This window comes from Bos taurus, chromosome 11 (genome assembly GCF_002263795.3).
Source record: "Bos taurus isolate L1 Dominette 01449 registration number 42190680 breed Hereford chromosome 11, ARS-UCD2.0, whole genome shotgun sequence".
In the NCBI taxonomy this organism is placed as follows: domain Eukaryota; kingdom Metazoa; phylum Chordata; class Mammalia; order Artiodactyla; family Bovidae; genus Bos; species Bos taurus.
The window spans coordinates 73,932,651-73,959,178 of NC_037338.1; the positions used below are offsets into that span (position 1 = coordinate 73,932,651).

The 26,528-nt window shown below is 51.0% G+C and overlaps 1 protein-coding gene and 1 long non-coding RNA gene across 21 annotated transcripts in view; one reads left to right on the top strand and one right to left on the bottom strand.

The window, feature by feature from the left end:
- DTNB (dystrobrevin beta) overlaps positions 1–10,766 on the top strand; it is a 241,753-nt gene extending 230,987 nt beyond the window's left edge. For 4 of the 13 annotated variants that reach the window (XM_005213006.5, XM_059891331.1, XM_059891332.1 and 1 more), the window contains 3 exons: positions 708–867; positions 1,665–1,754; positions 2,046–2,637. In XM_005213006.5, coding sequence (XP_005213063.1) covers positions 708–867; positions 1,665–1,754; positions 2,046–2,239 — 444 coding nt within the window. In that variant the 3' untranslated portion in view covers positions 2,240–2,637. Of the gene's footprint in view, positions 1–707; positions 868–1,664; positions 1,755–2,045; positions 2,638–4,931; positions 4,986–8,601; positions 8,637–10,444 lie in introns of those variants that run through there. The other 9 variants (XM_059891334.1, XM_059891336.1, XM_024998838.2 and 6 more) reach the window with 5 other exon arrangements.
- Positions 7,563–25,016, bottom strand: LOC104973427 (uncharacterized). 8 transcript variants are annotated; one of them, XR_009496504.1, is made up of 4 exons: positions 24,617–25,016; positions 18,694–18,776; positions 8,900–15,406; positions 7,563–8,461 (listed from the first exon to the last, which is right to left on the bottom strand). It is a non-coding gene; the product is annotated as an uncharacterized lncRNA (long non-coding RNA). The 8 variants fall into 8 exon arrangements; XR_009496501.1 differs by having other exon boundaries at positions 7,563–8,480; XR_009496502.1 differs by having other exon boundaries at positions 7,563–13,653; positions 13,757–15,406; positions 24,617–25,013.
- Positions 25,017–26,528: the final 1,512 nt, after the last annotated feature.

Below are 26,528 nucleotides of genomic sequence, written 5' to 3' on the forward strand. Positions count from 1 at the left end.
GGGCAGCATGACAGGCCAGATGACTCAGCTCCTGAGAACTGCCTGCGGCTGGGCTCCTGACCCGCGAACTCATCAGGCACATTCCCCGCAGCCCAGCAGCTGCACAGGTGCAAAGCGCATGTCATTGCCCTGGGAGTAGAAGGCCTTGTTCCAGCATCTCCCGCTGACAAGCTAGCTGTGCAGCCCTGACACAGAGCTCTTACTCTCTTCATCCTTGTCTTTCTTCTCTAAAATGGATACTACTCGAGTCATTATGAGGCTCAAATGAGATGATGCACATGAATGTGTTTGCAAACAGAAATGAAAGATGTTTGCATATTATTTCCCAGCTGTGACCCCAGCCCCTCCCAAATCCTCCACCAGCTACCCCGCTCCATCTGTCCACCTGGAAGGCCCTTCTACCCTCCCTCCCTGAGCACGCCTCCACTTTCCCTGCTTTTAGTTTATTCTTCAGTGTTCTCGCTGCCTCTTCTCCTCCTCCCCCTTGTTCTCTCCCCTTCTCCCTTTTTGTTTCCCCGCTCCTTTTCTTCCTCTCTCCAGTCCTGGAGGCAGCCTGACTCTTTTCTTTCAAATCTGATCATGCAGTGCATTGCACCACTGAACTGAAGTCCTAAGTTGGCTCAGGTTGACTGAGAAAAAGCACTTGCCCCTTCCTCAAAGAGGTAAGGTGCAGGAGATGACAGGCTTTCTCTCTTTGATTCTCCCAGGCTCAGGCCACAGGATCACCGCATACATCACCCACTCACGGAGGCGGACGCCCCATACCCATGCCCGTGCGCTCCACCTCCGCTGGCTCCACCCCCACCCACTGCCCGCAGGACCCGCTGAGTGGAGTCGGCGGGGACATGCAGGAGGCCTTCGCCCAAGGTGAGTTCGGGAGCAGAGGAAAATGAAGCGTTAAAGGGGTTTCGAAAAGTGGATAAGACTCCTGCTGTGGTTCTCCCTGTTTTCTTTTGTCCGCTTAGCTTTCAATGATCAGATTTTCATGTACAGTAAAAACAAGTCTCGTGCTGGCCCCTTCTTATTCGATGGGCTGGTCTGCAGCGGGAGGTCTGCAGGCTTGTATGTGTGCGAGGGCCAGGCCTCCTGGGTTTCTGTGCTCTTTTTGAGGAGGGTTGTGGGAAGTGCCTTGTCCTTTGGGCTTTGCCTCCTCCAGAGGAGTTAGATGGAATCATTCCCAAAGTCGAGTGCTCGGCCTGCAAAGTGTTTAGAGCAAGCAGGAGAAGGAGGCTAGAACTCTGAATCCAACCTTGCTGAAGGCACCTTGTCCGTGGAGTTAATGGCCTGCCGTGTTCTGTAGTGGGCAGAAGATGAGGCTGCTCAGGAAGTCTTGTCTTGTCTCGGGGCAGAGAGGAGAGCAGGGAGGTGGAGCTGAGAGTAAGTTCTGCCCAAGGGTTTGTTCTGCAGTCCACCTCTTTGACTATGGCTGAGAAGCGTGGAGGTGGCAGGGTCCTGCCTTCGCAAAGAGAAGAGGGAGGAGAACCACGGCCTTGGGCACCAGTGCCTGGGAGCAGGCGGAGCTGCTCGGCCCATCTTCCCTTAGGAGTCCAAACTAAGTCCCGGGGCTGGCCGACTGAAGCATCTGCTCAGCTCTGTCTCCCCGACCCCCATCACTACCATCCACCTACCCACCAGGCATCGCCATCTGCTCTGCCTCTCCTCAGGTACGAGGAGAAACCTCCGCAATGACCTGCTGGTGGCTGCCGACTCCATCACCAACACCATGTCGTCCCTGGTGAAGGAGCTCCACTCAGGTGACGCCCAGAGCTCCCACCCAGCCTCCCGCCTCCCCTCCTTGTCCCTGCCTTCCTTGCCACCCACCCCCCGCGTGGTAAAGCGCCTCCCTCATTTCACCACGTGGCCTCCTTGCTTTCCAGGAACTCTCTGGATGCCTTCCCCTGTGAGCCTGTCTCCCACACGTGGTCACACACTTAAAGTTTCTCTTAAGAGCACACCTTGTGGACCAGACACAGTTCTGACTTTAAAGGAATTTGGCTCCGAGGGCCCCTTCCTCACTGTGTCTTCCACCTGTACTTCCTCCACAGCTGCTCTCTCCCTAGGCCTGCTCGGCTGTCTCGCTTGGAGCTTTCCTGGACGACGGGGAACCAAATCAGCCTCAAAAGCTTCTGGACTTCCTCCCACTGCCTTTCTGCTTCTCCTGTTTGATTTGGTTTTGAAACCGTATTCTCTCCTTTTGTCCGTGACGAGGCTCTGGTTTCCCTGGAAGTTCATGACCTGAGTCTGGTGCTTCCTTCACTCCACATGTTCAGTCTTATCTCTGACTTCTTTCTCAGTCTGTCTCGCAGCTATTTCCCATGATTTTCCCGAGACCCTTACCTCATGGCATATTTCCCCCTACATGAAACCCAAGAAGGGGAGAAAAAAAAAATAGGCCATTCCCATATCATCATATCTACAAGAATCCCCATGATTGAATCAGTGTTGAAACTGCCAGATATTTTACTAATTTTTTTTATGGTGGTCAGATTCCCATATTTTATATTAAACAAACTTCCTTCCTAAGTGCTGTGGGTCACTCATACAGGTGGCCCTCTTTTGTTTCCTTTCACCTAATATCGTGCTTTTGGATACCTTGAAATAGCTTAACAAGGTTGTTCAATAAAGATATAAAGCAGTTTTTCCGTGGGCTATTCAGACGCACGTACTTACTCTAACATAATACATTGAAATTATCCATCCATGCACTTAGGGAATGCAAGCCTTGAGTAGTCCTTGAGACCTTTGTAGGCGAAACCATACACTTTTAGAGTTGTCATGAGACAGGCTGAGGTCTGGCCAATGGCTTTGCTCTCAGATCTGCTGTTTTTGTTTAGAAGAGAGTAAGGTTGGTATGTCCAGTACAGTTGATAAGATGTCAGTTCTCCTGTTGAGGGAGCATGATGGTAACACTGTCTGCATTCTGGTACCATTTCTCAATCCCTTTTAGAAGCACTTTCCCCCTCCACACACACACATAAACAGAAGAGGAGACTGCCTTTGAGATGACCTCATGGGTGATCAGAAAGTCCCTTCCCTTATATAGCTCCCCACCAATGCCAGAAATCCCACTTTTGGAGGGAATTTCTTAGGGGATTTCAGGCCATGGAAATTAACCACAGTTGTGCCTCATGGCTGCTTGTTAGGGTTTGTGCAAAATACGTGGTTCATGAGCTCATCACATGAGTTTGAGGGGTAACTGGACATCATTAAACACAAAGCACATAGAGACCACACAGCTTCATGAAAAAGTAAGTGTATGGGAATACCCAGCCATCTCTCCTGGTAGGAAAGGATGGTTTTAATAAAGCTATGTAATGTATTTGGAAGGTACCTCAGAGATCACATTGTCCCCTCCCCTTACTTTAATTTTTTAATGTGGAATCTTAGTTCCCTGAGCAGGGATCAAATCCACACCCCCTGCACTGGAAGCACGGAGTCTTAACCACTGGACTCCAGGGAGGTCCCCCACTCCCCTTACTTTAGAAGTGCAATGAGTGATTATCAATAAAGAGATTTGCCTAAAGTTATTCAGCTGGAAGGGGCCAAGCTGGTCCTAGAGCTTAGGTGTGAACGTTAAGCTGATGGTCTTAAACTGCACTGCCCTCATCCCCATGCAGGACAAGGGGTCAAATCTGCAATCCCACCAAGACCTCTTTCATGGATGCTTCATTCTCCAACGCCCTGAAGTCCATAGTAGACGTGGACTGGGTCCACATCTGGCACAGTATCTCTATCGGACACAGAAGCAAACTCCTTTATGTGCAAGGCTGCCAACTTCTCAATGAGTGCAGGAGCCTTGCCCAACACCAGCACATTTTTACTGTCACTGTTGAGGTTCTCATGAGGACAAGACTAGTTGCTCAGATTATCTTTATGTGTATCATGGACATACTGTTTATATCCATAGCTTACGCTCCTCATCTTTTTTGAAATTTTTGCACGAGTAATGGACTCTTAAAGTTGAAAGGATCTCAGAAGCTGCTTAATCCAGCTTGCTGCCCAGTGTAAAAGTCCTCTGTTTGAATATTTCCAGTGAGCTCATTCATGACCAGTTCTCCTCCTTAAAGAGTTCTTGCTTATCAGAGAGCCAGAATCTGCCTTTCTATAACGAATTTATTCTCATTCCACAACCCCCGCAGAAGCTGCCAGAGGGAGCTCAGTCCTTCCCTCATATTAGCCTTTCCAGTATTTGAAGGCAGACAGCGGGGCTCTCCCACGGCCTCTCCTCTTTAGGCAGCTGTTCATCGTTCCCTCAGCCATTCCTCACGTGACACAGGTTTCCCTTGACCATCCTGCATGTCCACACCAGGGTGTGGCCAAGTGTTTTAAGGCCCCATTTCAAAGTGAGTTCCTGGGACTGAGCACATCTCCAGATCACAAGGGGTCTTCCACCAGTGCCCCCTCCCCCTCCCCAGAACAGTGAGCCGCCACCTCCCCTGTCAGGCCTCTTCGGAAAGCAGCCTCAGATGGCATTAACTTTTTGTCCACATTGCCACTTGGCACTGTTCAGTCATTTTAAGTTTGTTGTCTGCTAAAACCTTTAGTTTTTGTTTTGTTTAAACAGAAGCCAGTGTTCATCTAGTTATTCCCTGCTGTGCATTTTTATGGTGCTTTTCTTGAACCTGAGTGCAAGGTATTCACCATATTCCTAGTAGGTGTCATCCCTTAGAGAAACTAGCAACAGAGCCAGAAGCTGGGTGGGGGTGACGTCAGACTGTACTACTCCTCTGAGCCCAGGGCTTATGGGGACCTGATGCTGCAGCATGTGCCACGCGGGACACAGACCAGGTGACCGCAGCACCCTTGGAGGCCCGCAGCCATGACCCTCTAGCAAGGGTTTCATCCCTAGCCTGCTAAGCGCCTTCCTTCTCCCTCTGCCTATGCTTCTACTGGCTGAAGGGTCACTGGCCTCCTTGGACTTGTTTTCACAGCAGGGGAAGGTGCAGAGGAAGAAGAAGAGAAGATGCAGAATGGGAAGGACAGAGGTAAAGGCAGCTCCACAGGACCCCTAGTCTGATGGGGGCCAGAGCCCTAGCCCCCTCTCCCTTTTGTTCCTTCCTGCCTGCCACCACCCTTCCCCAAAGCTTTCAGACCCCTGCGGATCCTTCTCCCAGCCTTTCCCAACTGGCCACCAGGTTTTTCCCTAGAGGTGTTCTTGTCAGTGGATCAACAAAAAAAGCTTCCTGGTTTCCTGACACTATGAAAGATGGATGGGATGCAGGAAGTGGATACGAGTAAAATGCCAAACATGACCCCTTGCCTCAACTTAGGATAGAGTTAGTAGAGCAAAATTAAGATACGCAAAATAGGAGGTAAAAGGAAGTGGCAGGGAAAGTTAGTCATCAAACTTCAAGTGTAGGATTATTAGTACAGGAAGGTTTCTTAAAAGGCAGAGATTATTGTGGACAGAATAGCCAAATGGTTTTGTGGCTTCTCCGAGTAATTAAAAGCAATAGAGAAAAGGTATCAACCCAGGACAGTAAGGCTTCCTCATTTTATTGTATATAAAACCTTCTTAATAACTTGTTATGTTCAGAGAGCTGTGCTAAATGATGTCCATGTATAATCTCATTCATCCCTCAACAACTCGGTGAGATCTGTAGTATAATGATATCTCCCATTTTACCAGTGGGTAAATAGGCTCAGAGAAATTTAGATCAAACAGCTTGCATGCGTGCCAAGTCGCTTCAGTCGTGTCCAACTCTTTGTGACCCTATGGACTATAACCCGCCAGGCTCCTCTGTCCATAGGACTCTCCAGGCAAGAATACTGGAGTGGGTTGCCATGTCCTCCTCCAGGGGACCTTCCTGACCCAGGGATTGAACCCACATCTCTTACGTCTCCTGCCATCAGCAGGCAGGTTCTTTAAAACTGGCACCACATGTGGGAAGGGTTGGATTTGAACTGAGTTTTCCTAACTCTAGACTTCATGCTCTTCATGTTTCTACATTATCCTAAACAGATAATACAATTCTCTTTGGACATTTGAGAGTCAGCTGTTATTTCTGTGATTGTATTTAATACATCTATTGCTGGCTTCCTTCAAGATGTGAGCTCCCCAGGACAGAGACTTCCATTTGTTTTGCTCAGTTGTATCCCCAGCACCTAGAACAGTGGCCAGCATGTTGTAGGATGTCCGTAGATTCACAAACATAAGGAAATAGGGTGGCATGCAGGAGAGCACTGTGTCAGAGAGAGAGGCAGGTGGCTACCCTGAGGATGCTGAAAGTGGAGCCTGAGAGGGAGCTGGCCCAGCTCGCTCAGGTCCCTGTTGGAGGCTGAGCACTTAATACACTCCTCCTGTCTAATTCCATGGCTCCATGAGGAAAGGATTCCAAAGACAAGGCTAAGGGCGGTTAAACAATGTGTCCAGGTAGTAATCGCCTGAGCCTGGACTCAGTCCAGGTGTCTCTAACGCCAGCACCCATCTTTAGTCTGAACGGACTGGGAGACCAAGTGCAGTGAAAGAAGTCTTAAGGAAGAGTGGAGAGAAGTGGATACAGAAAAGGAGGCTGTGATGAGAACAAGGGAGCACCTTAGAAGGGGAAGGTCCAGAGTGCTTCCCCATAGCGGCTCGTGTGGATGAGAGAGAGGGGTCTTTGGAGTTTGTCAGCAAGGACACTGGAATCACCAAGGATGAGTCGGGGGAAGAAAAACATACTCCAGGTGCTGTTATCATCAAGTGAGTCTGAGCGAGGCCTGGGAGAAAGTGGACAACAGCTATGATGAATTAATGAGAATGATGTATTTGACATAAAGCTGTCAAAAGGTCAGCAGCAGAGGGCAGTGGTATTTGAAACGTCTAGAAATGCTGCAGAGAAAACTGACTTTTGCATGCCGATGAGGGACTAGGAAGGAGGCAGGAGGGCTGTACTGCAAGAGGTGAAGAGAAGAGGAGACACACAGAGATAGATTTACGCTTATGTAAACACACCCTGCAAACACATGCATGCGCACACACACAATCCAGGCAGATCCCGGCTTTCATGTGGAATGTTCTTGGCTGAAGACATAACAGCTGCTTCTTTGGCCTCTCTCCCCTTATACCCTCCCTTCCCCAATAGTTTTTCCCAGGGCCTCTCCTCAGTCTCCCTTGTTCCCCCAAAGCACACAGAAGACTGCCCTGATCCCTTGGGCCTTGCCCTGCCCACAGACTCTAGCCTTAGGCCTGATTTCAGTCTGGACAGAGGCTGTGTCTCACACACGGACTGGGCATGGTTTCCCTTGTCTGGTACCTGCTGGCCTCAGGGACCCTCTGTCTTTGCACCTGTGTAGCCCAGTCAACATCTCTTCTTTCTGTCTCTCTTGCTATGTGTGTCTATGTGAAATCTTGTTGTGAGAATGCCTGAATTTCCATTTCTGTGGGTTTTTTAGGTGTCATCCCCGGGGGCAGAGTGTTAAGAGTTGGGGTGAGAGATGGGTAGGGTTTAAAAAGGATGTTTGGCTGTCAACACTGTATGGGTCCCAGGATAGGCCCCTGTTGCTAACATGTGGCTGTTATGTAGGTGTAGTTGTAAAACCAGGTGTTTTTTATGGATGAAGCTTTTGTTTCTCCACCATGATCTAGGCATGAGATTTTATTAATACTGTAGACCGAGGTGGCAGCAACTACTGTCACCCAGACATTAGAGAGCAATAACTATCAACCAGAAAGAGAGAAAGATTGGCTTCTTCGGGGTCGAAATCATGCTGACATAATATAAACACAACCAGGTCAGCACCCCATGAGGCATAGTCTGCTCAGTGGAAACCATGAGCCAAATGGACACTTCTGAAGAACCCATGACCCAGCCCGACTTCCCAGCCACATTCACCCTGGCCTCTCCCTGCCCACCCTGGCTCCCTGTCCGGGTGCATCCTGGGAGACGATTCTGCTCCACTGAAGGAGTGCCTTCCCCTCACTTTGGGTGGTCAGTCCTTGTAACCAAGACTGTACAGATGAAACATAGGCTAACATAACTTCCCCATGTTACTTCAGAGCCCTCAGCTGCTACTCCACAGCCTCATCTTATGCCCCTGTGTCCTTCAGAATCACCTCTCCTAGCACCTGCCATCATGGTATTGAGAGCTATAAATCCAGTTTGCATGCTTAATGCTGGTACGTGTCTGGGAGACTGACAGCAGTGGTCCTTGGTAAGAATAGATACAGGCTTTTGACAGTCCAGATGATGGTTCAAGATTTCAGGGTGAGCAGAAGTCTGATTTAGAGTCCCCAGCAGATGTGTCTGCAGGAAGGAAATAATGAATGCTCTTTTCAAAGTGTAAGCCATTTTCACCTTGTTCATTTTCAGAACCACGTGGGCTGTGCCCTCTGATGTAACTGCTCCCTAGGTTGAAGGTGGATTCCTTTCCATTTTCATATGATTTATCTTCCTCCTGAGAGGCATGTGTATCCATGGCTGCGTTAGGTCAGTCATAGTTGCTGGTTGTAGGTCATGTGACTTCCCCCTTGTTTTCAAACCTGGTTGGGAAAAGTTGACCTAAGAAGAGACAAAGAACAAGTCCAGGAGCCCATGGGTTGGGGAGGCCCCAGGAGAACCCCCGGTGGCAAGGAGACCCCGACTGTGACTTCCGACTGTCGTTTGTGTCTGTGCTGCACAGGTTAGCGGAGGAGCCGGGCCAGAGAGGAAGCATGGGTGAGTACAGTGCTCCTTGCCCTCCCCCACGGCCCACTCCCTCCTCTCTCTCCTCCATCACAGTTCCCAAGCCAGAGCTGCCCCGGCACACGAGATGCAAGTTGAACTTTCCTTTACAAGCCCCGCTGCACCTCCTCTCTTTGTGCAGCTACACCAGTACACCTGCTCGGCCCCATTTGCAGACACTGGCCCATCCAGCACTGCTCTGAGCCTGGGCTTCAGGCAGGTGTCACCTGTGTTGGGATGCAGGTGGCAAAACTCACTTCCCCGGGCTGCCTCTCTTTCCTCCTTGCTTCTGATTTCCCTGCAGCCTCTGTCATTTTCTCCAGATGTCCAAACCACCGCCAGTGCAGGGTCACACTAATAACTCCGTAAAGTCGTTTCCCATGGTGCCTGGCCAAGCTGCACCTTCTCACTTCCTAAAAAAAAAAAAAAAGGAAAAAAAATTAATAGAAGTTCAGATTTCCTCACAGGCAAATGCCCATTGCCTTGAGAGTTCGCCTTTCACGGTTTTCCATCTTAGGACCTTAACTCTTATCTAGCTCCAGTTCCAAGGTATTGCGGCTTCTAGGTCTGCACTGAGCTAAAAGGAAGGAACAAAAATACTTGGACAACCAATCTGTTCAAGAGAAGAGTTCTTTCAAGGATAGATGCCTTTGGTGCAGCCTTGAGATGCCTCTTTGTTTTTTTAGTCTTTGCTTTCCTCCCCTCCCCCCACCTCATGTGTTTAAAAGTTAGACCATCTTCCTTGGTTACAGATCTTCCAGACAGAAAAGCCAGAGCTGCAGCCCACGGTCCAGAAAAGGACCTTCCCCAGGCCCTCCTGAGTGTTCTTGTCCTGGAGCAGCTTCCAGGCTTTTCCCTGACAGCCCCACTTTTCCCCATCTGCACCAGGCCCTGGGTTCTGTCCTGCTTGCCCTCCTGGACCTGCTTTCTCTGAGTCTCCCCGGCTCAGGGATCGTGCAAGCCGAAGGCGGGCAGTGCCTGAGCTGTGGAAATTCTCTGGCCGCCCTGGAAATCACAGAGCCTCCCAGGCTGGGCAGGCTTGTCCCTGAGCTCACTGCGCATGCGGGCAAGGCCCTTCCTGAAGCAGGCTGTGGCTGCTGCAGCTAAGAGACAGTCAGGAGCTGACTTGCCCTTGGGGAGCCTGCCAGGGCCCCTCTCCCCAGGGCACACAGGAACTGGGGGACGAGGACAGGCTTGTCCACCAGCTGGCCCACCCCTCTTTGCACACAGGAGGAAACTAAGGCCCACTACCCAGGAGCCTGGTGCCAGCCCTGACTCCTCTGCTACTAGTGCTGTCCTCTGACCCTGGGAGGGGTGTGTTGTGAGAAACTCTGGAAGCGGGGAGAGTTTCGGAAAGTTAAGGAAAAGCCTAAATGCTCAGGTGGACTCTTAAGTTCTGCTCACTTTATGTGTGAGGCTGAGGCTTTCTCCCCTTCCATTCAGGGCTTCTCAGCACATCACCAGCCTCTTTGCCCTTCCCTTCAGTCACAATTCTTCACCCCATGAAACCACCACTTTCCAAGCCTTGCACTGCAAACACAGTTCTTTCTTTCCTGTAAACATTTCCTGACCCTGTGACCTAAGCAAGACTCCAAAGACCCAAGATACCCCCAGAAAGAGAACACTCGCTTCCCTAAAAGGAGGGTGTGAGTCCTGTCCCTCTTATAGTGTCCTGAGTTGACAAGGTCAGCAGCCGGACAGCACCATCCCCGTGCATTGTCCGGTCCCGGCAGATGTTAGACGCTTTTGCCTTGAGACCCTGCACCAGTGCCCGGGAATCACCGTGCATCTGTCCTGCACAGGCACAGGGGACGTGGAGCGAGCTGGCACCGACCGACTCGAAGAAGGCGAGGTGTTCTCCCAGAGGCACATTCCTGTCCATCTTTCTGCTGCACACCTGGACCAGGCTTGCAGGCTGCCAGACGTTGCCACCTGCCAGGGAGAGGGGAGCCCAGGCCGGTGGGAAGTGGGAGGGACCGCCGGTGCCGCCTCAGGCGCACCCCCCACACCCTCGCACAGTCCTGCATGAACTAGCATCTTCATCACTCTCCTCCGGGCATGGTCTCATCTCTGCAACGGGAATTTACTGGAGGTTGAAAAGAGAAAAGAAACAGCACGAATCTCGTTGTGTGTGTGTGTGTGTGTGTGTGAGAGAGAGAGAGAGAGCTGATGGAGTTCTTGCTAGAATTTACTGGAGGTTGAAAAGAGAAATAGCACCAATTTCGTGTGTGTGTGTGTGTGTGTGTGTGTGTGTGCGCGCGCGCGCGCGTGTGCTGATGGAGTTCTTACTGGCATCTCGCCAGCACGCGGGCTGCTTCCCGGGATGGGGGCACGAGTTTCCTGCCAACCTTTGACCTTTAAAAACCAACAGGTTTTCTTCCCTCTGTCGTGCAGAGACAGCTTCAGGCTCTGCTCGGTTCTACAGACATTCACACCCTGGCCACAGGGCTAAAAATAGCCTCCTTCCTTTCTCTCTCGCTGCTTACACTTCCGCCCGATTCGACGCCGCTGCGCTGCAGCCCAGGCGGTAAGCAGGAGCAGAGAGCGAGCGAGCTTTGCCCCTGCAACCCCGACGAGTCCTCCTCCTCTTTCTCCACCTCGTCCTCTTTCTCCTCGTTCTCTACCTCCTCCGGCCGCTGCAGGAGAGCAGGCGAGCGGGTGTCGCGGAGCCGGGGCGGCCAGGCGGGACGCGCTGACCGGTGACCGCCAGAGGGAGCGCCGTCCGGGGCGGGGGCCTCGCTCGCGCAGCCTCTCCCCTCTCCCGGTGCCATCCGGCTCCCTCACCCAGGCTAATCAATCCCGATTCCCGGTGATTTTCATTTATTCCCACCCCCCCACCCCCCACCCCCGGGCTCCAGGATGTTATTTTTAGTAGCAGAACTGCTATAAATATTTATAAAGGGCAGTGACTGGAATGAAGCGAGAGGCCTCAGTGCCGACTCTCGCCTCTCCCCACCCCCAACACGCACTCCCGCTGTAGACCCCGGCCCGCTGTCGGAGGAGGGAGGGCTGCACCGAGCCTGTCGTGGGCTCGCCCACGGCCATGATCGGAGTCACCTGGGAGCCTCGTGAGGTAGCAGTCGGGGTGAAGGAGCAGGGGTGGGGCGCTCTGCAGGACTCCCTTCGCACCCCCTTCTCCCTCCGTGGCTCCCACTCCTGAAGGAGGTCGAGGCTCGCGTGGGAACACCTTGCCCAGCAGCTAAGTGTGATAAGACCAGACGTGAGGGGCAGGAGCAGCTGGGAAGACTCCAGATGTGCCAGAGCAGCAGGGAAAACCGGAGCCAGAGCTGGTGTGAAAAAAACGCACTCCTCTGGGAGCCTCGGGAGAAACCCTGGTGCCTGGGGGAGAGCATGCGGCCGCCCGTCCCCACCCCCCAGCAGCTCCCATGCACTACAGAGCCCAGTGTGTGACCTGCAATGAGCTGAGGCCCCAGGGATGCCAAGGCAGCTTCCCTGAAAGAACATCTGTGTCAAGGTGCTCCAATGGGGGTAGGGGACGGGGGTCCCAGCCTGCCTGGAGGACCAGAGAGATGAGAGGAACCAAATGGAATGTCCTGGGGGACAGTCAGTGCCAACCAGTGGTGAGATTAGGTGTGGAAGGTCTAGGTAGGCCGGGCCTCACAGAGAACACCGATGGGTGATTCGGTGCTGCCTCTGCAATCCTGACTTCCCACACCCTGCCCCTGAGGACAGATAAGATCCCACCTCCTGATTCATGTGCATTGCTTGCTTCTTCCAAAGAGTGCAAATACTCAAAGGAACAGATTTGAAGCACTAGTGGCTTCAAATCAGCCAAGGGCTTGGGCCAGCTGAGGTGCAGGTGTGAACAGCAGTGTCTCCTGGGCCCCCGCAGGCCTGACCACCTTCCAGCTGTCTCTCTGCTTGGCCTTTGCCGAAGAGTATAGTCAGAGTCTTCAAACACAGGAAAGGCTCCAAACTTCCAGCCTCCCACTTTACCAGCACCCAGAAGATCCTAAGCAGACAGGAGAGAGCCACAGGGACTACTCACATGTCTGGGTGGTCCATTTTCATATAAATTCTCAACAGTTGATTTCTTTTCCAGCTGGAATATCTACCATTATCTAAGGCCCCTGCTGTGCCTCCTGGCTGCTTGGCATCTGCTTTTGAATACAGACCCCTACCAGAAGCTTGAAGCTGGGTCCCTGTCCTTAACCCTGACCTGTAACAGGATACATCCTGTAGTGGGCATTTCCTTCTTAATTGCTTCATGACCATTTAGGAGCTAGCCTACTTTAACCTGCCTCCCTGGTGGCTCAGATGGTAAAGAATCTGCTTGCAATGCAGGAGACCCAGGTTTGATCCCTGGGTCAGGAAGATCCCCTGGAGAAAGGAAATGGCTACCTACTCCACTATTCTTGCCTGGAGAACCCCAAGGACAGAGGAGCCTGGCGAGCTATAGTCCATGGAGTTGCAAAGAGTCAGACACGACTGAGTGACTAAGTACACATAAAAATGACCTTTTGAGAGAACTGGCATATTCTGTCAGCATTGTGGGCCCCCTGGGCTGGTGCTGATGTGTAGCTAGGAAGACCCCTGGAGAGGTCCCAGAGGCATCCTGGGTCTCAAGGAAGTCAAGATCCCACCAGGTTCAGGTTCATAAATCCCAGCCGTGCTGAGGTTCCATTTATTGTCACAGCCCTCTCCACTGCTGGGTGTGCTTCTTCCACCAGCAGACTCCCCCTCTTCTGCATTGCTTACGCCCTGCTCCTGTAGTCCATGACAGCTTTGGAAAGGTACAGTTGCTATGGTAATGCCCAGAGCCATCTGAATTCCTGCTGCACCTTCTGGAAGACGAGGGTTTGTGAGGAGCTGTGCAGTAGATTCCAAACCTAGCCTTTCCTGAACACCTCTGTCAGGGGTCAGGTGACTGCTGGAGGTGGTGCGGGACATGGGTAGCCCACCTTCCTTGGGCAGACATTCCATCACTGCAAGCTGCATGCAACTGGACAGGTCCTCCACACGTGGATCAGAAAACCAAGTAAGTCTCTTCCTGGGGGATTTTAGGTGTAAGAGACAATGCCGGTGGCTCTCAAACTTAGTATCCCCCATGGGCTTATTAAAATAGGGAGAGCTGGGTCCCACCCCCAGAGTACCTGGGGCAGAGCCAGAGAATCTGCATTTCTAACAAGCTCCTGAGTGATGGTGGTGGTGATGGTGGTGTAGATCCAACCACAATGTGAGGAACACCATTCTAGGAGGAGAAAAGCATATCAGTGCAAGAAACCATGGCCAGTCAGGTGGAAAAGGGACAGCATCAGTTGTCTATTGTAGAGAAAGAGAGACTTCCCTTCTGGGAAGGCTCTGCTGTCCTCCCAGAAGGGAAGTCTGGGACTCTGCTGTCCTCCCACATTTCTTGGCCAGGATACCAGAAGGACTGGTGATCCTAGGCTGTTTCTTTTTGGTTCCCCACCACTCGATAAACAAAGACCTTCCCCTATGAGTGAGGGTGGGGCAGCTGTCATAGGTGAAGCCTTGAACTTGGAGAAGACCAACCTCACAGATGCCTCGTGACTGAGTGAGTCCTACATGGTCTACCATCTCAGTGTCCGGGAGACCAATGACCTGCCTGGCTCAGGAGGGAGGGAGAAGAGGGGAGAAAGGCTGTTGCTGGCACTGAGCCCCCACCATTGGAGTTTTTACAGCAAGATGCCTTCCCCAGAATGTTGTTTGGTCGTCGTGTCCTACTCTTCACAACCCCATGGGCTGAAGCACACCAGGTTTCCCTGTCCTTCGCCATCTCCCAGAGTTTGCTCAAGTTCATGTCCATCGCATCAGTGATGCTCTCCAACCATCTCATCCTCTGTCATCCTCTTCTGCCTTCAGTCTTTCCCAGCATCAGGGTCTTTTCCACTGAGTCAGCTCTTTGCATCAGGTGGCCAAAATATTGGAGCTTTAGCATCAGTCCTTCCAAAGAGTATTCAGGGTTGATTTCCTTTAAGATTGACTGGTTTGATCTCCTTGCTGTCCAGGAACTCTCAAGAGTCTTCTCCAGCACCACAGTTCAAAAGCATCAATTCTTTGGTGCTCTGCCTTTTTTATGGTCCAGCTCTCACAACCGTACGTAACTACCGTAGCCTTGACTGTATGGACCTGTGTTGGAAAAGTGATGTCTTTGTGTTTTAACACACTGTCTAGGTTTGTCATAACTTTCCTGGCAAGGAGCAGTCACCTTCTCATTCCTTTCCCTAGAATGTAAATACTGTATTCTCCACTAAATGATGTTCAGGCCCCAGCTGGGCTGCTTACCTTCAGCCTATGTGAAACTCCTATTCCCATGGCTACTGTTGTAAGAGAGAGAATGATGAGTAGAGAACCTGATTGGGCTTCCCAGGTGACGAATTGGGAAAGAATCTACCTGCCAATGCAGGAGATGCAGGGTTCAATCCCTGGGTCGGGAAGATGCCCTGGTATAGGAAATGGCAACCCGCTCCAGTATTCTTGCATGGGATATCACATGAACAGAGGAGCCTGGTGGGCTACAGCCCATAGGGTTGCAAAGAGTCGGACACAACTGAACAAGATCAGGAGAGAACCTGATTGACATTGCAGACCCTCTTCCCAGTTACAAATAGTACTAATAAGTGCCAAGGATTCTGACATCTTCTCTGCATACTTAGCCTTGCCTGGGAAGCGAGGTCTGTAGGTGGTGGGCTTGGTGACTCTCCCACTGACCGTGTTGGCAAACAGGTGGAGGGTACTCTGGCGTCATCTCCCCCACCATGGCAGGACAGTTTTGGTAGAGCCTGGTGTGAGAAAATGGACATCAAATCAGTTTCCCAATTTTAGAAAGCACTGTTAATTTCCCTGAATGTTCACTGGAAGGACTGATGCTGAAGCTCCAATATTTTTGGAAGCTCCAATATACATTGGATGTAAAGAGCTGACTCATTGGAGAAAACCCTGATGCTGGGAAAGATTGAAGGCAGGAGGAGAAGGGGATGACAAAGGATGAGTTGGTTGGACGGCATCACCAACTCAATGAACATAAGTTTCAGTAAACTACAGGAGATGGTGAAGGATAGGGAAGCCTGGCATGGTGCAGTCCATGGGGTCGCAGAGTCAAACATGACCAAGCAACTAACAACAGTTAGTGTCCCAGCTCTGTGAAGGTTTGGGTGGGTGTGACTGCTTACATTTATAACATGTAGAATCCCTAAGGAAGACCATGAGGAAAACTGGGACTTACTGGGGTGGGGGTGGGCGTCCTTTGAAGAGGCAGAGTCCAGAGAGCCACTCTTGAATGTCTGAGACCACGCTCTAAGCAGAGCCTAGCACTGATAAAGGTAGAGATTAAGAAAGAACATGTAGCCTAGCATGGGACTGTCATTCATTCTAGAAGGTACTTGATGAGCAGTCTGTGCTGGGTACCAGATGCCCTCCTCAGGTCTTCAGGCCTCACTGAATGCAGGACCTTAGAGGTTAAGGTTGAAGCCTGGTCTGAGGTCATAACTAGGGTGAGTAGGGGAGTGAGCTTAGAGGGATTACATTGCCCTCTGAAGCCCGTCAGCTTTGGGATGGTGGGTGCTGCCTGAGGCCACTGCCAGGAGGAAGGGAAATGGTCACCTAGCAGTGTGCATCTCTGGGGAGAGGAAATTGGAAAAAGATTCAGAAGCTAAGGGTCATGACTAATATGTATTTTATAGCACCAGGGGCCCAGGCGTACTACCAAGGAATAAGGAGATCATTCACAAGCAGTTATAACCTGAATCCTCTGCAGCCCCAGCAAGTGTCCTCAGACACACTTCACCCAGCTTTAGTGGAAGTGCACAGAAACCTCAGGACATGGGCACACACTCCTTCACCCTTGCAACCTGACTTGCAGAGTTTAGGTGTCAAGGGCTACTGTTTTCTCTGAAAGTAGAGCCTTAGACTTGGCACCTGACTTGGGCCTGGGAGAGCATCTACCCACCAGGCCTCAAGATCACTTGTGTACCTTGGGCTTTTCATTCAGGTCCCAGCTCAGGGGTAATGCCTTCAGCACCATGCCTGATCCGAAGGCCTTAATCACTTTAGTCTCTTTCCCTCCCCACAGAGTTGGCATCCTTGCCCACCAGGCACTCAGCCCCTCACTGAAGAAGAATTGTCTGTGTCCTGAATCTAAAAACCTCTAGAAATCCTCCCTGGGAATCCCAAGCCGGGCGGTCCAGGCCCCTCCAGGCTCTTCCCTCCTCTACAGAGCCTGACCGCCACTGGGGGGCGATAGGCAGTGTGGCTTTGGTTCACCTCATCAACCCCATGGAAATGGACTTCCCTGGTGACTCAGTGGTAAGGAATCTGCCTGTAATGCAGAAGACGTGAGTTTGATCCCTGAGTCGGAAAGATCCCCTGGAGAAGGAAATGGCAACCCACTCCTGTATTCTTGCTCGGAAAATTCCATGGACACAGGAGCCTGGCGGGCTATGGTCAACAACTTAGTGAATAAACAACAACAATCAACCACCTGAGGAGCTCTGCCCTCCTAGGCATCCCCTTAAGGGGTAGGTCTTCTGGAAGAAACATCTCAGGGCTAGGGAGGCCAGGATGGAAGAGCAGCTCTGGGAAGGGCAGCAGGTGGGCACAGATGCTGCTTGGGAGGGAGTCTGGTGCGGGGTCAGCCAGCCAGCCTAAGGTTCCCCCTGGATCAGGGCCCCTAAACGGGAGTCAGGCTGAGGGTGAGAAGGAGGACTCCAGGCTTGGGATCCTCCAAGGTCCCCCTCTTCCCTGACTGTGGGCGCTGTTTGTCCTGCTCTCCTCGTTGCCTTGGCAACCACCCTGGGGTCATCCTTTGCAGCCAGCCTGTCCTGGGAGCCCAGGGCCAGGCTCTTGCCATCAGAGGAGGGGAAGGGAGAATGGGATGTACAGGCACAGCAGGGTGACCTGGGAGAGGAAAGTGCAAGAGGAAGACAGTCCAAGAGGATGGGGAGAGAGGCAGAGCCTGAGGTGAGGGGGATCAGCCAAGGAGAGGCTGGGAGGAGGTGGGGCGGCGTGATTCACCTGCTCTGAGTCATAGGCAAAGGTCAGCTCATTCCTTTGCCCTGCTGTTGCCACAGCCCACCAGACCCCTCTGTCCTTGGAACTTTCCAGGCAAGAATACTGGAGTGGGTTGCCATTTCTTACTCTAGGGGATCTTCCTGGAGTAAGGGGATCTTCCTGACCCAGGGATTTAACCCACGTCTCTTCTGTCTCCTGCATTGGCAGGGCAGATTCTTTCCTACTGCTCTACCTGGGAAGCCTCACTAGCCCCCACATTTTGCCCTAATTATCCTTACTGGCTTTCCACCCCATCTTGGGCTGGGAAAGGGACTGCCCATGCCTTTCTTGGGACCTCTACCCCTAGGGTGGCCCCTGCCGCAGGGCAGGCCTTGGCCCTGGAAGGCAGAGGCCTTATCTCCCCACCCCTCCCTCCTCCTCACATCCCAGCCCTGACCCCAGCCACTGCAGCCTCAGGAGGGGGCTATGGAATTTCCCTAGGGGTTGTCTGGTTCAAGGAGTCACTTATCTCCCTGCCTTCAGCCATCACTGAAGAGTGGAGGGAAGTTAGACTGGGGTCAGTGGGAGGCCTCTAGAGCCAAACATTACCAACCTGTGGGGTTTAATGCCAGGGTGGAGCTGGGAGAGGCCCTTGTTTAACATTTCTGTTTGCTGACCCTGACCTGCCCATGGCCCATCTCACCTAGCTGCTAACTGGTCTCTTCCTGCCCCCATTTTATGATGGAGATTGGGTCTTTCTTCCCCTGCATATTCTTTCCAGGGAGACAACTCCCTGGACAAGGTCACTGTCTAGATGTATTGTGTACACACAGAGCTACCCTCACAAAGGCCTTTTGGCTCTGCACACACAGGCACAACCTGGAGGAACTCAGAGCCCGCCAGCCCCAGGCCCCATGTCTGGAGAGCACTGTCCAGGTCTGTGAAGCGGTTCAAACTAAGGAAATGGAATGCTTCCTTGAGAAACCAACAAACAGAGCAACTTAAAGGCATCTGGGAGGGAATAAGCGAAGAAAAACACTAGAACAGAAAACAAGACAGTTACACACATGATCAGCTGTACCTATTGTGTTAGATGCATGAATGTCCAGCTTACTGATGCTGCTGGGTGATGAACCAGGTGGGCTTCTTCAAGAGGGCTTTGCTCTAAAAGGAAGGGAAGAATCATACAGTAAGCTCTTGCTGTATGCCAGGTGTGTTCACACATGTGATCTTTAGTGTCCTAACCCAACAAAGCTGCAATGTAAGTTCATCCGTTCAGAGGAGGATGGCTCTGAGAGGCCAAGTAACATCCCAGATCACACAGGTGGGAAGTGACAAGTCCAGCCTTCTGCTTGACTGTGATGTAACTGCACTTCCCATACTATCACACTGCTGACATGGCAGAATTTCAGCAAAATTTCAAGGAAAAGGAAGAATATCCCAAGTGTGGGAGAGGAGAAAGAGGGAGATAGCCCTAGGAAGGGGCATGGTGAGTCAATTGCCTTAAGGAGAGCCTGACTTGCCTGCTTCAAAAGTCACAGTTGAGATATAATTGCCCAGATTTGCTGATATTTAAGACAAAAATTCTTAACCAAGATAGTATCTCTAATTCCTACTGCTACCTCCACCTCTGGGCATAACCCTTCCCCTAGGCTTCTCAGTTCAATCGCTCAGTTGTGTCCGACTCTTTGTGACCCCATGAATCACAGCATGCCAGGCCTCCCTGTCCATCACCAACTCCTGGAGTTCACTCAAACTCATGTCCATTGAGTCGGTGATGCCATCCAGCCATCTCATCCTCTGTCAATGCAAATAGAACCTATACGTGCCATGGACAGCTGGGTTTGTTTTCCCCAAAAAACAGGCTCTGTGAGACGAAATCCGGCACAAAGAGAATGGTAGATGCCTTTCTGGGCACACTGACCTAACTGATGACTTTCCCTAAAAGGTACGGCAGCTCCACTATCCCCTGTCCACAGATGAGACAGCTGGAACAAGAGAGGCATTCTGCCACGGACACGGGACGTGGCAGGGACTAGATCTCAGGCAGGCTGTCTCCAGAGGCACCTCCTAAGCCCCATGTTCTGCCTCTCTGGCTAACAGACACTGATTGAGCCAGAGTTCTGGGCCTAGTGCCGGGCTGCGCACTTTCCACGTGTCATCTCATGCAGGCAGGGAAGGAAGAGGCGGAGTCTTGGCCTCCGGTTCAGCTGGATGGCCTTTCATCAGGCCCACTCTGCAGTTTGCAAGTAATATTTAGGGCTCCTCCATTTCCACCCTGATCTTGCAGGACAGGATTGGAAGGTCCCCGTCCACCTATCAGATTCAGCTCTGACCAGACCTCACACTGAGGGGCTTACTGGGGGCTTCAGCAAGAGCCCTGAGTGGCATAACCCCACCCCATCTATGGAGAGGGACCTCAACAGGAACTTTTTTTTTTTGGCCAAACTGCGTGGCATGGAGGATCTTAGTTCCCTGACCTGGGATCAAATCCACGCCCTCTGCACTGGAAGCACAGAACCTTGACCACTGGACCGCCAGGAAGTCCCACCAACAGGAACTCAATTGTTAGCCCCACAGAGACACTGTGATGTTGCCACTGCTATTCACAGTCAGAGCAAGTCAGAGGGTTGAAGAGCGTGAACAAATTGTCTTGACCCAGGAAACTGACGTCAAGGAAATTGAACGGTTCAGGACCACATAGGGAGGTGATGGAGAAACTCTTGGAGGAAGTGCTGGTCCTTCCAGGCCTTTAAAAAAAAAAAACTTTATGCTTAATTTTTAAAAAAATTCTGGTGAAGAACATTATCATTGTGTAACCTTCATTCCAGAAAGTAATTCAGAGAGATGATGTCAGGAACCATATTCCCAAGGCCAACCCTGTCATGCGGTAACCTGTGAGCCATACCACCCCTGGAGCTTTAAATATATCTCCCAAAAGGTGTCTGTGAGTGCATTTCTCACTACGCAGGCTTCCTTCTGTTAACATGCACCAAGGGAACTTGGTCCCGCTCTTCAGATCATCCTGGATGTTAGGATGGGGCGTTTAAGGATGCCCTCCATGAGAGCATACCAATCATTCCACACTTAACTTTATATCCTGTTCTTAGGTGAATCCTTGAGCATTCACCCTTCCTATCTAAGCCATGTCACAAAGCACCCTCATTAGCAGACAATGAGGTTTCTATCTAATCATCAGACTTTCCCAACCATAAGAGATAGAATCCCATATGGAGGGCAAATGACATTCACCCTCCCAGAGGAAAGTCTGCCTGGAGCCCTGTCTCCCACTGATTGACCTGAACTAACCTGGCAAAATAGAGTGGATTCCAACCCCTCACCCCTCCACCCCGCCCCCAACTTGGGCTTCCGTGGTGGCTCAGTGGTAAAGAATCTGCCTGTAATGCAGGAGATGTGGGTTTGATCCCTGGGTGGGGAAGATCCCCTAGAGAAGGAAATGGCAACCCTCTCCAACATTCTTGCCTGGAAAGTCCCACGGACAGAGGAGCCTGGCATGGACAGAGGAGCCAATGCAAGGGGCAGGGGTCCATGGGGCTGCAAAAGAGTCAGACACGACTTAGCGAATAATCAGCAACCCTCCTCTCTGCTTCTTTTAAGAATCTCCCAAGGTTAGAGGGGTAAATAGGTATATCTTACATTAAAATAGAGTTCCTAGGAATTCCCTGGCTATCCAGGCGTTAGGACTCTGCACTTCCATGGGTTCCATCCCTGGTTGGGGAACTAAGATCCTGCGTGCCACACACACTATGTGGCAAAAAAAAAAAAAAAAGTTCAGTTCCTAATTTGTCATCTACACTTGGTCATATATGTAAAATGTTGTCTCTGCCCTCAAAAGGCTACAGCTGAGGGGACTTCCCTGGCAGTCCAGGGGTTAAGACTCTGCACTTCCAATGCAAGGGTGCAGGTTCTATACCTGGTCGGGGAACTAAGATCTCAAATGCTACGCAAAGTGGGGCCAAAAAAAAAAAAAAGACTGTTTAAAAAAAAAGGTTACATCCGAAGATGGGAGGGTATACATGGGGAAAAGGCAATCATACAGAGTGATGCTGATTAATTACCAGACACCATACAGAAAAGTCTTAAGGGAACCAGAGAAGGAAGAAGAGTTCAACCATAGGTAAATAAAATGATACCCAAATATGAAATAACAGAAATAACATATTGTCTCTCATTACACGAACTCATCCCTTCACTGGCTCACACATGGCCTGGCCAAGGCTGCTTTTAGATAGAGTTCTTTTACGGTGAGTTCTTTTACTGTTTCCTACACTTGTAAGATCTTACATGTGCCTAGTCTGCTCTGTTTGCATCTTTGTTTTAAAAAAAAAACACGTACTAAAAACTACTTTTGAAGCAAAACCTTCCTCCTGGGATACAACTTTTCCTTCGCTGGCCCTTGCTTTTGAAGTGGCGCGTACCCTCCTCTGGGCCAGCGTGCCTCTTTGGAGGTCTCTTTCAGGCTGGAGGCCTGTGGGGTGTCAGCGTGCCTCTCCTGTTTTCAATTAAACCCCTCAAGTCGAAGTGGAGTCAATGGCTTTAGCAAGGTGATTTTCCAAAGGGGTGATCTTATTTTGAACCAACATGTCAAAACAAAACCAACTCAACCTGCGACACACACAAAACAAATACATACACACATAAATACATCTGTTAGCAGATTTACCTGAAAAAATCACAAGGGCAAAGCAAGATGCAGAGGGCCCACAGGGCTTCCAGGGAGGGAGGGGGATCTCTTTCAGTTTCCCCCATGATGTGGGGGTGGGGGTTGGGGAGTGGTGAAGAAAGGGCAGCACGAACCTGTGTCCTGGCCTCAGGGTGCTCAAGACAAGACTCAAACCCGGGATGGTTTCTGCCTCTTCGGGCTGGGGATTGGGATGGGCTAATGAGAAGACATCCACTTCACCTGGTTCCTCATCCTCGCCCACTACAGATGCTGGCCGGCCGGGAAGGGTGTCTGGCGCCAATGGACACGGGCATTAGAGGCTGGGAAGGTGACACTCACTCCTCAACCCCACAGCAGGCTGACACCTCATGGGGTGGGGGTTAGCAGGTGACCCACATGGACCCCAGCACTTGCTCCCGCCCCAGTCTCCTCTGCTAGCTTTGTCCTCTGGGGAAGGAGAGCTCTAAGGAACACAGCACCCCAGGGGCCGAGTCCTTATCATTTGGACTCTGACAACAGAGAGACACTCTGTGGACTGAATTGGAGGGTTTAACAGAGGATGGCTTAAAGTCATTTTCTTTGGCCCCCAAGGTATTTTTAAAACAATTTAGTGGGTTGCAAATGGTGAAACAGCTGAAGATTTCATAGAAAAATCCAGATTTACAGCTTCTCTTCTCTGGAAAAGTTAGAATATCTGGCTGTACTGGACCCACCATTCCCCCATGGCAACAAGCCTGCTCAAAACCGTCTGAAGACTTAGATACCCTCCTCTCTCATGGCCACACCTGTGTGTCCTGGGGCGCTGCTCTGGGCCAGGCACAGTTCTGCTTGCCCGAGGGCGGGTTCCCACATCCTCTGTAGCCCCAGCCAGACAACTCCCTCCCCACCCCTCTGCCCACCCCTCCACCCCGCAGCAATTCCCAAGCAGCAGCCCACAGGGGGCCTTTCTCTAACTCTGAGGATTTATAAGGAAAAACTGCAGTAATGCAAAGAGATGCTTGCATGCATGCATGCGAATTCACTTCAGTTGTGTCTGACTCTTTGCAACCTTGTGGACTGTACCCTGCCAGGCTCCTCTGTCCATGGGATTCTCCAGGCAAGAATATTGGAGTGGGTTGCCATGCCCTCCTCCAGGGGATGTTCCCAACCCAGGGGTTGAACCCACATCTCTTATGTCTCCTGCATTGGCAGATAGGTTCTTTACCACTAGCACTATCTGGAAAGCCCAGTGTGATGTTTATTAACTATCAAACACAAGGCAAAAAAAAAGTGTTAAGGGAATCAGAGAAGGAAGAAGAGTTCAACCATAGGTAAATAAAATCATACCTAAAAATAAAATAACAGAAACAACACACCCTCTCTTATTACATGAACTCAATCCTTAAACTGACTCACACACGGCCTGTCGAAGGCTGCTTTTAGATGGACTTCCAGTGAGTTCTCTTACTGTTTCCTATGCTTGTAAGATCTTAAATATGCCTGGTCCACTCCATTTGCATCTTTGTTTTTAAAAAGCACATACTACAAACTATTTTTGAAGCAAAACCTAAAATCATTTGTACTTTGCTGCTCCTTTCTAGCATGTGACCTCAGGTCACATCTTATTCTCTGAATCTACAAAATGAGAAGATACTATTAACCCGTGTGGTTGCTTATAAGGATTACATTGAAATGGGAGACCATTGGAGGAGTGTTGGCACACAGCAAACAGTCAATAGCAGTTACTCTCCTTCCTTCCTCTGACACTGCAGGTGCTGCCCCTTCAGGTCCTTCAGCCTCAGGGAAAAGTTCTTGAACAACCCCCCACACCCCCACCGCCAACCAGGTCCCTCCTGGACTCACAAGTGAGAGGCTGCAGTGATGGAGATGCAGGAACCAAGTGCTGCCAGGGCCTGAGCCCCACACCTGTGGCTCAGAGTCACCCCAGGGAGTCTCCCTGGGGCTGGTGAGAGCTGTTTAGGCTTGGGGCGCTGATTCATCTCCCCTGCACAGACACGGGAAGGGCCACCTTCAGAGGTCAGAGGAGGGGTCCAGAATGCTGAGCCAAACTTCTACCCCCACTGTAGCCTTCACATCACAGAAAAACAACACTTTCAGGGGTGGAGGGCTAATATGGGAGTGCCAAGGTAGGACCAAGACAGGCTGGGGAGGGCCACCTCACCCCCTCCACCAAGTGCATCCCTCCCCGGGAACTAACTGTCGTTCCATGGGTGATGCAGTGTTTTCAAGCCTTTGAAACACCAAGTTCTTCCCCAGCCCCTTCTCTCAGGGCCAGAGGCTGGTTTGCCCTGGACGACAGAGCGCTCTTGGAAAAACTTACCCTTCGCCGGAGGTGTCAGGCTCTCACCGCTACACTGAGACTGAGGGAGGGTTCTCTGCAGACCAAGAAGAGTCTGCTTCTTTTACTCACTTAACAGATATCTGTTGAGCAACTACTGCCTGCCAGACATATTCCAGGCCCTGGGGATACAGTAAAGAAAGAGACAGGGTGCCTGCCCTCGGGAAGTTCACATTTTAGGGCAGGAGACAGACAGTGAACAATTGTGGGAGGACGGGAGATGGTAAATGCTCAAGGGGAAAAGTGTGGTGAACATTTACAGAGTGAGTCATGGGGGGAGGTCATGCATGAGCTCTTCTGGGTGTAGGTCTCTGCCCCTCCTTTTTAGGTGAACAAAGAGAAAACACACACACTACCCTTGGCAGGAAATTCCCCTGGTAGGTCTAGTTGAGAACAGACTCTCTTGTCTTCACCGCTTATGATTTTCTGGGTTATGTCCCACCATGGCCAGCCCCCTGAACCAGACTCTCCCAGCAGCTAATCCAGCCTCAGACTAACATCTTCCTGCCAACTTCCCCTCCCCCTACTCTTGCCTCTTCAGGCCACCCCTGGGTCCTGGACTCCAGGCCTTTGTTTTACTCCCTGGTGGTTTTTTATCCATTTGTTCTGCCAGTCCTTCTCTGACCATCTTCTCCAGTAACAGAGTTTCCCCATCACATCCAGTCCCAGAAGATGACTTTCTATTTTGCAGCAAGAAAAGAATATTCTGGAAATTACACACTTTCAGTGTTTTCCTCCACCTTGACCAACCACAAGGCCAGATAGCCCATCTTGGCTGCCCCTGGATATCCGCCAAACCACCTCCGAACGCCTTCTCCTCCCCAGCTTCCCCACCTTCACAAGAGAGCCCAGTGGGTCTTCTGAAATGAGACCAATTTAGCTTCAGTCTGTGGAGTGGCTCTGCAGCCGCTACACTCAGTACTACACTTCCTCAAAACTCCTGCTCCTCTCCCAAGCACCAGCCACTTCTCATTTATTGCCACAAAGGAGTTCTTCAATTTGACATGTATGTGTAATCACTGATTGGTGTCTGTGAGCTGCTTGAGCGAGGGCCCAGGTCTGTTTTGTTCACCAGTGACTGCAAAAACCCTGCTCAACATCAGACAGAAAGTGGAAGCTTAACAAACAGTTGTCAGATGTGCAAATAAAATATACCCACAGGTACAATTAAACTGGTAATATACATACAACAGTCAAAGATTAAAGAAACAAAAAAGAAGTGGGTTTTGGCTGAGTGGCAGACCCTAACCTTAGTTCGCCTATAACGATATATTTATTACAAGTGGGTCTGACCAAGAATTTTTCCTCGTGTGTCAACTTATGGGGCAACATATTAAGGGATGAAAAATTGAAACTCAGATAATCGTAAAGAAAAAATAACATTACGCACCCTCAGGTAACTGTAAAACCAAACATATCACACATACACACTTCCTCCTGCCTAGTTCAGGGGCTTTGACTGGGTGCTGTCCCTAAGACCTGCTCGGGACACGAAAAGAAAGCGAGAGCAAGACCAACCAATCAGAAGTCAGCACCTATAGAGCCCCGCCCCTTCACATGGGTGACAGACAGCAGGCTCCGCCCCAGTCCAGCGCCACCTGGAGGTCGAGGGGGATAAATGCGGCGCCTGCCGGGAGGCGGATCTATCTGTCAGGCGAAGTGCGCTGAGCTGGCCAGGGTCTTCGTGGTCTGCAGAGATAAGGCCTCCGCCCAACTCTAGTCAGGCCGCTCACGGGGCAGCTGTGGGGGGTCATTGAGGGCGGAGCCGCTGAGGCGCGGTCGACAGCTGTTAACGTGTTCACTCAAGAGACTTTTCCCACAACTTTCCGCTACTTCCTGTTGTAAATTATCCCTACTTGATCGGAAGAATGGGTGTGATGAGGAAAAGTGGCTC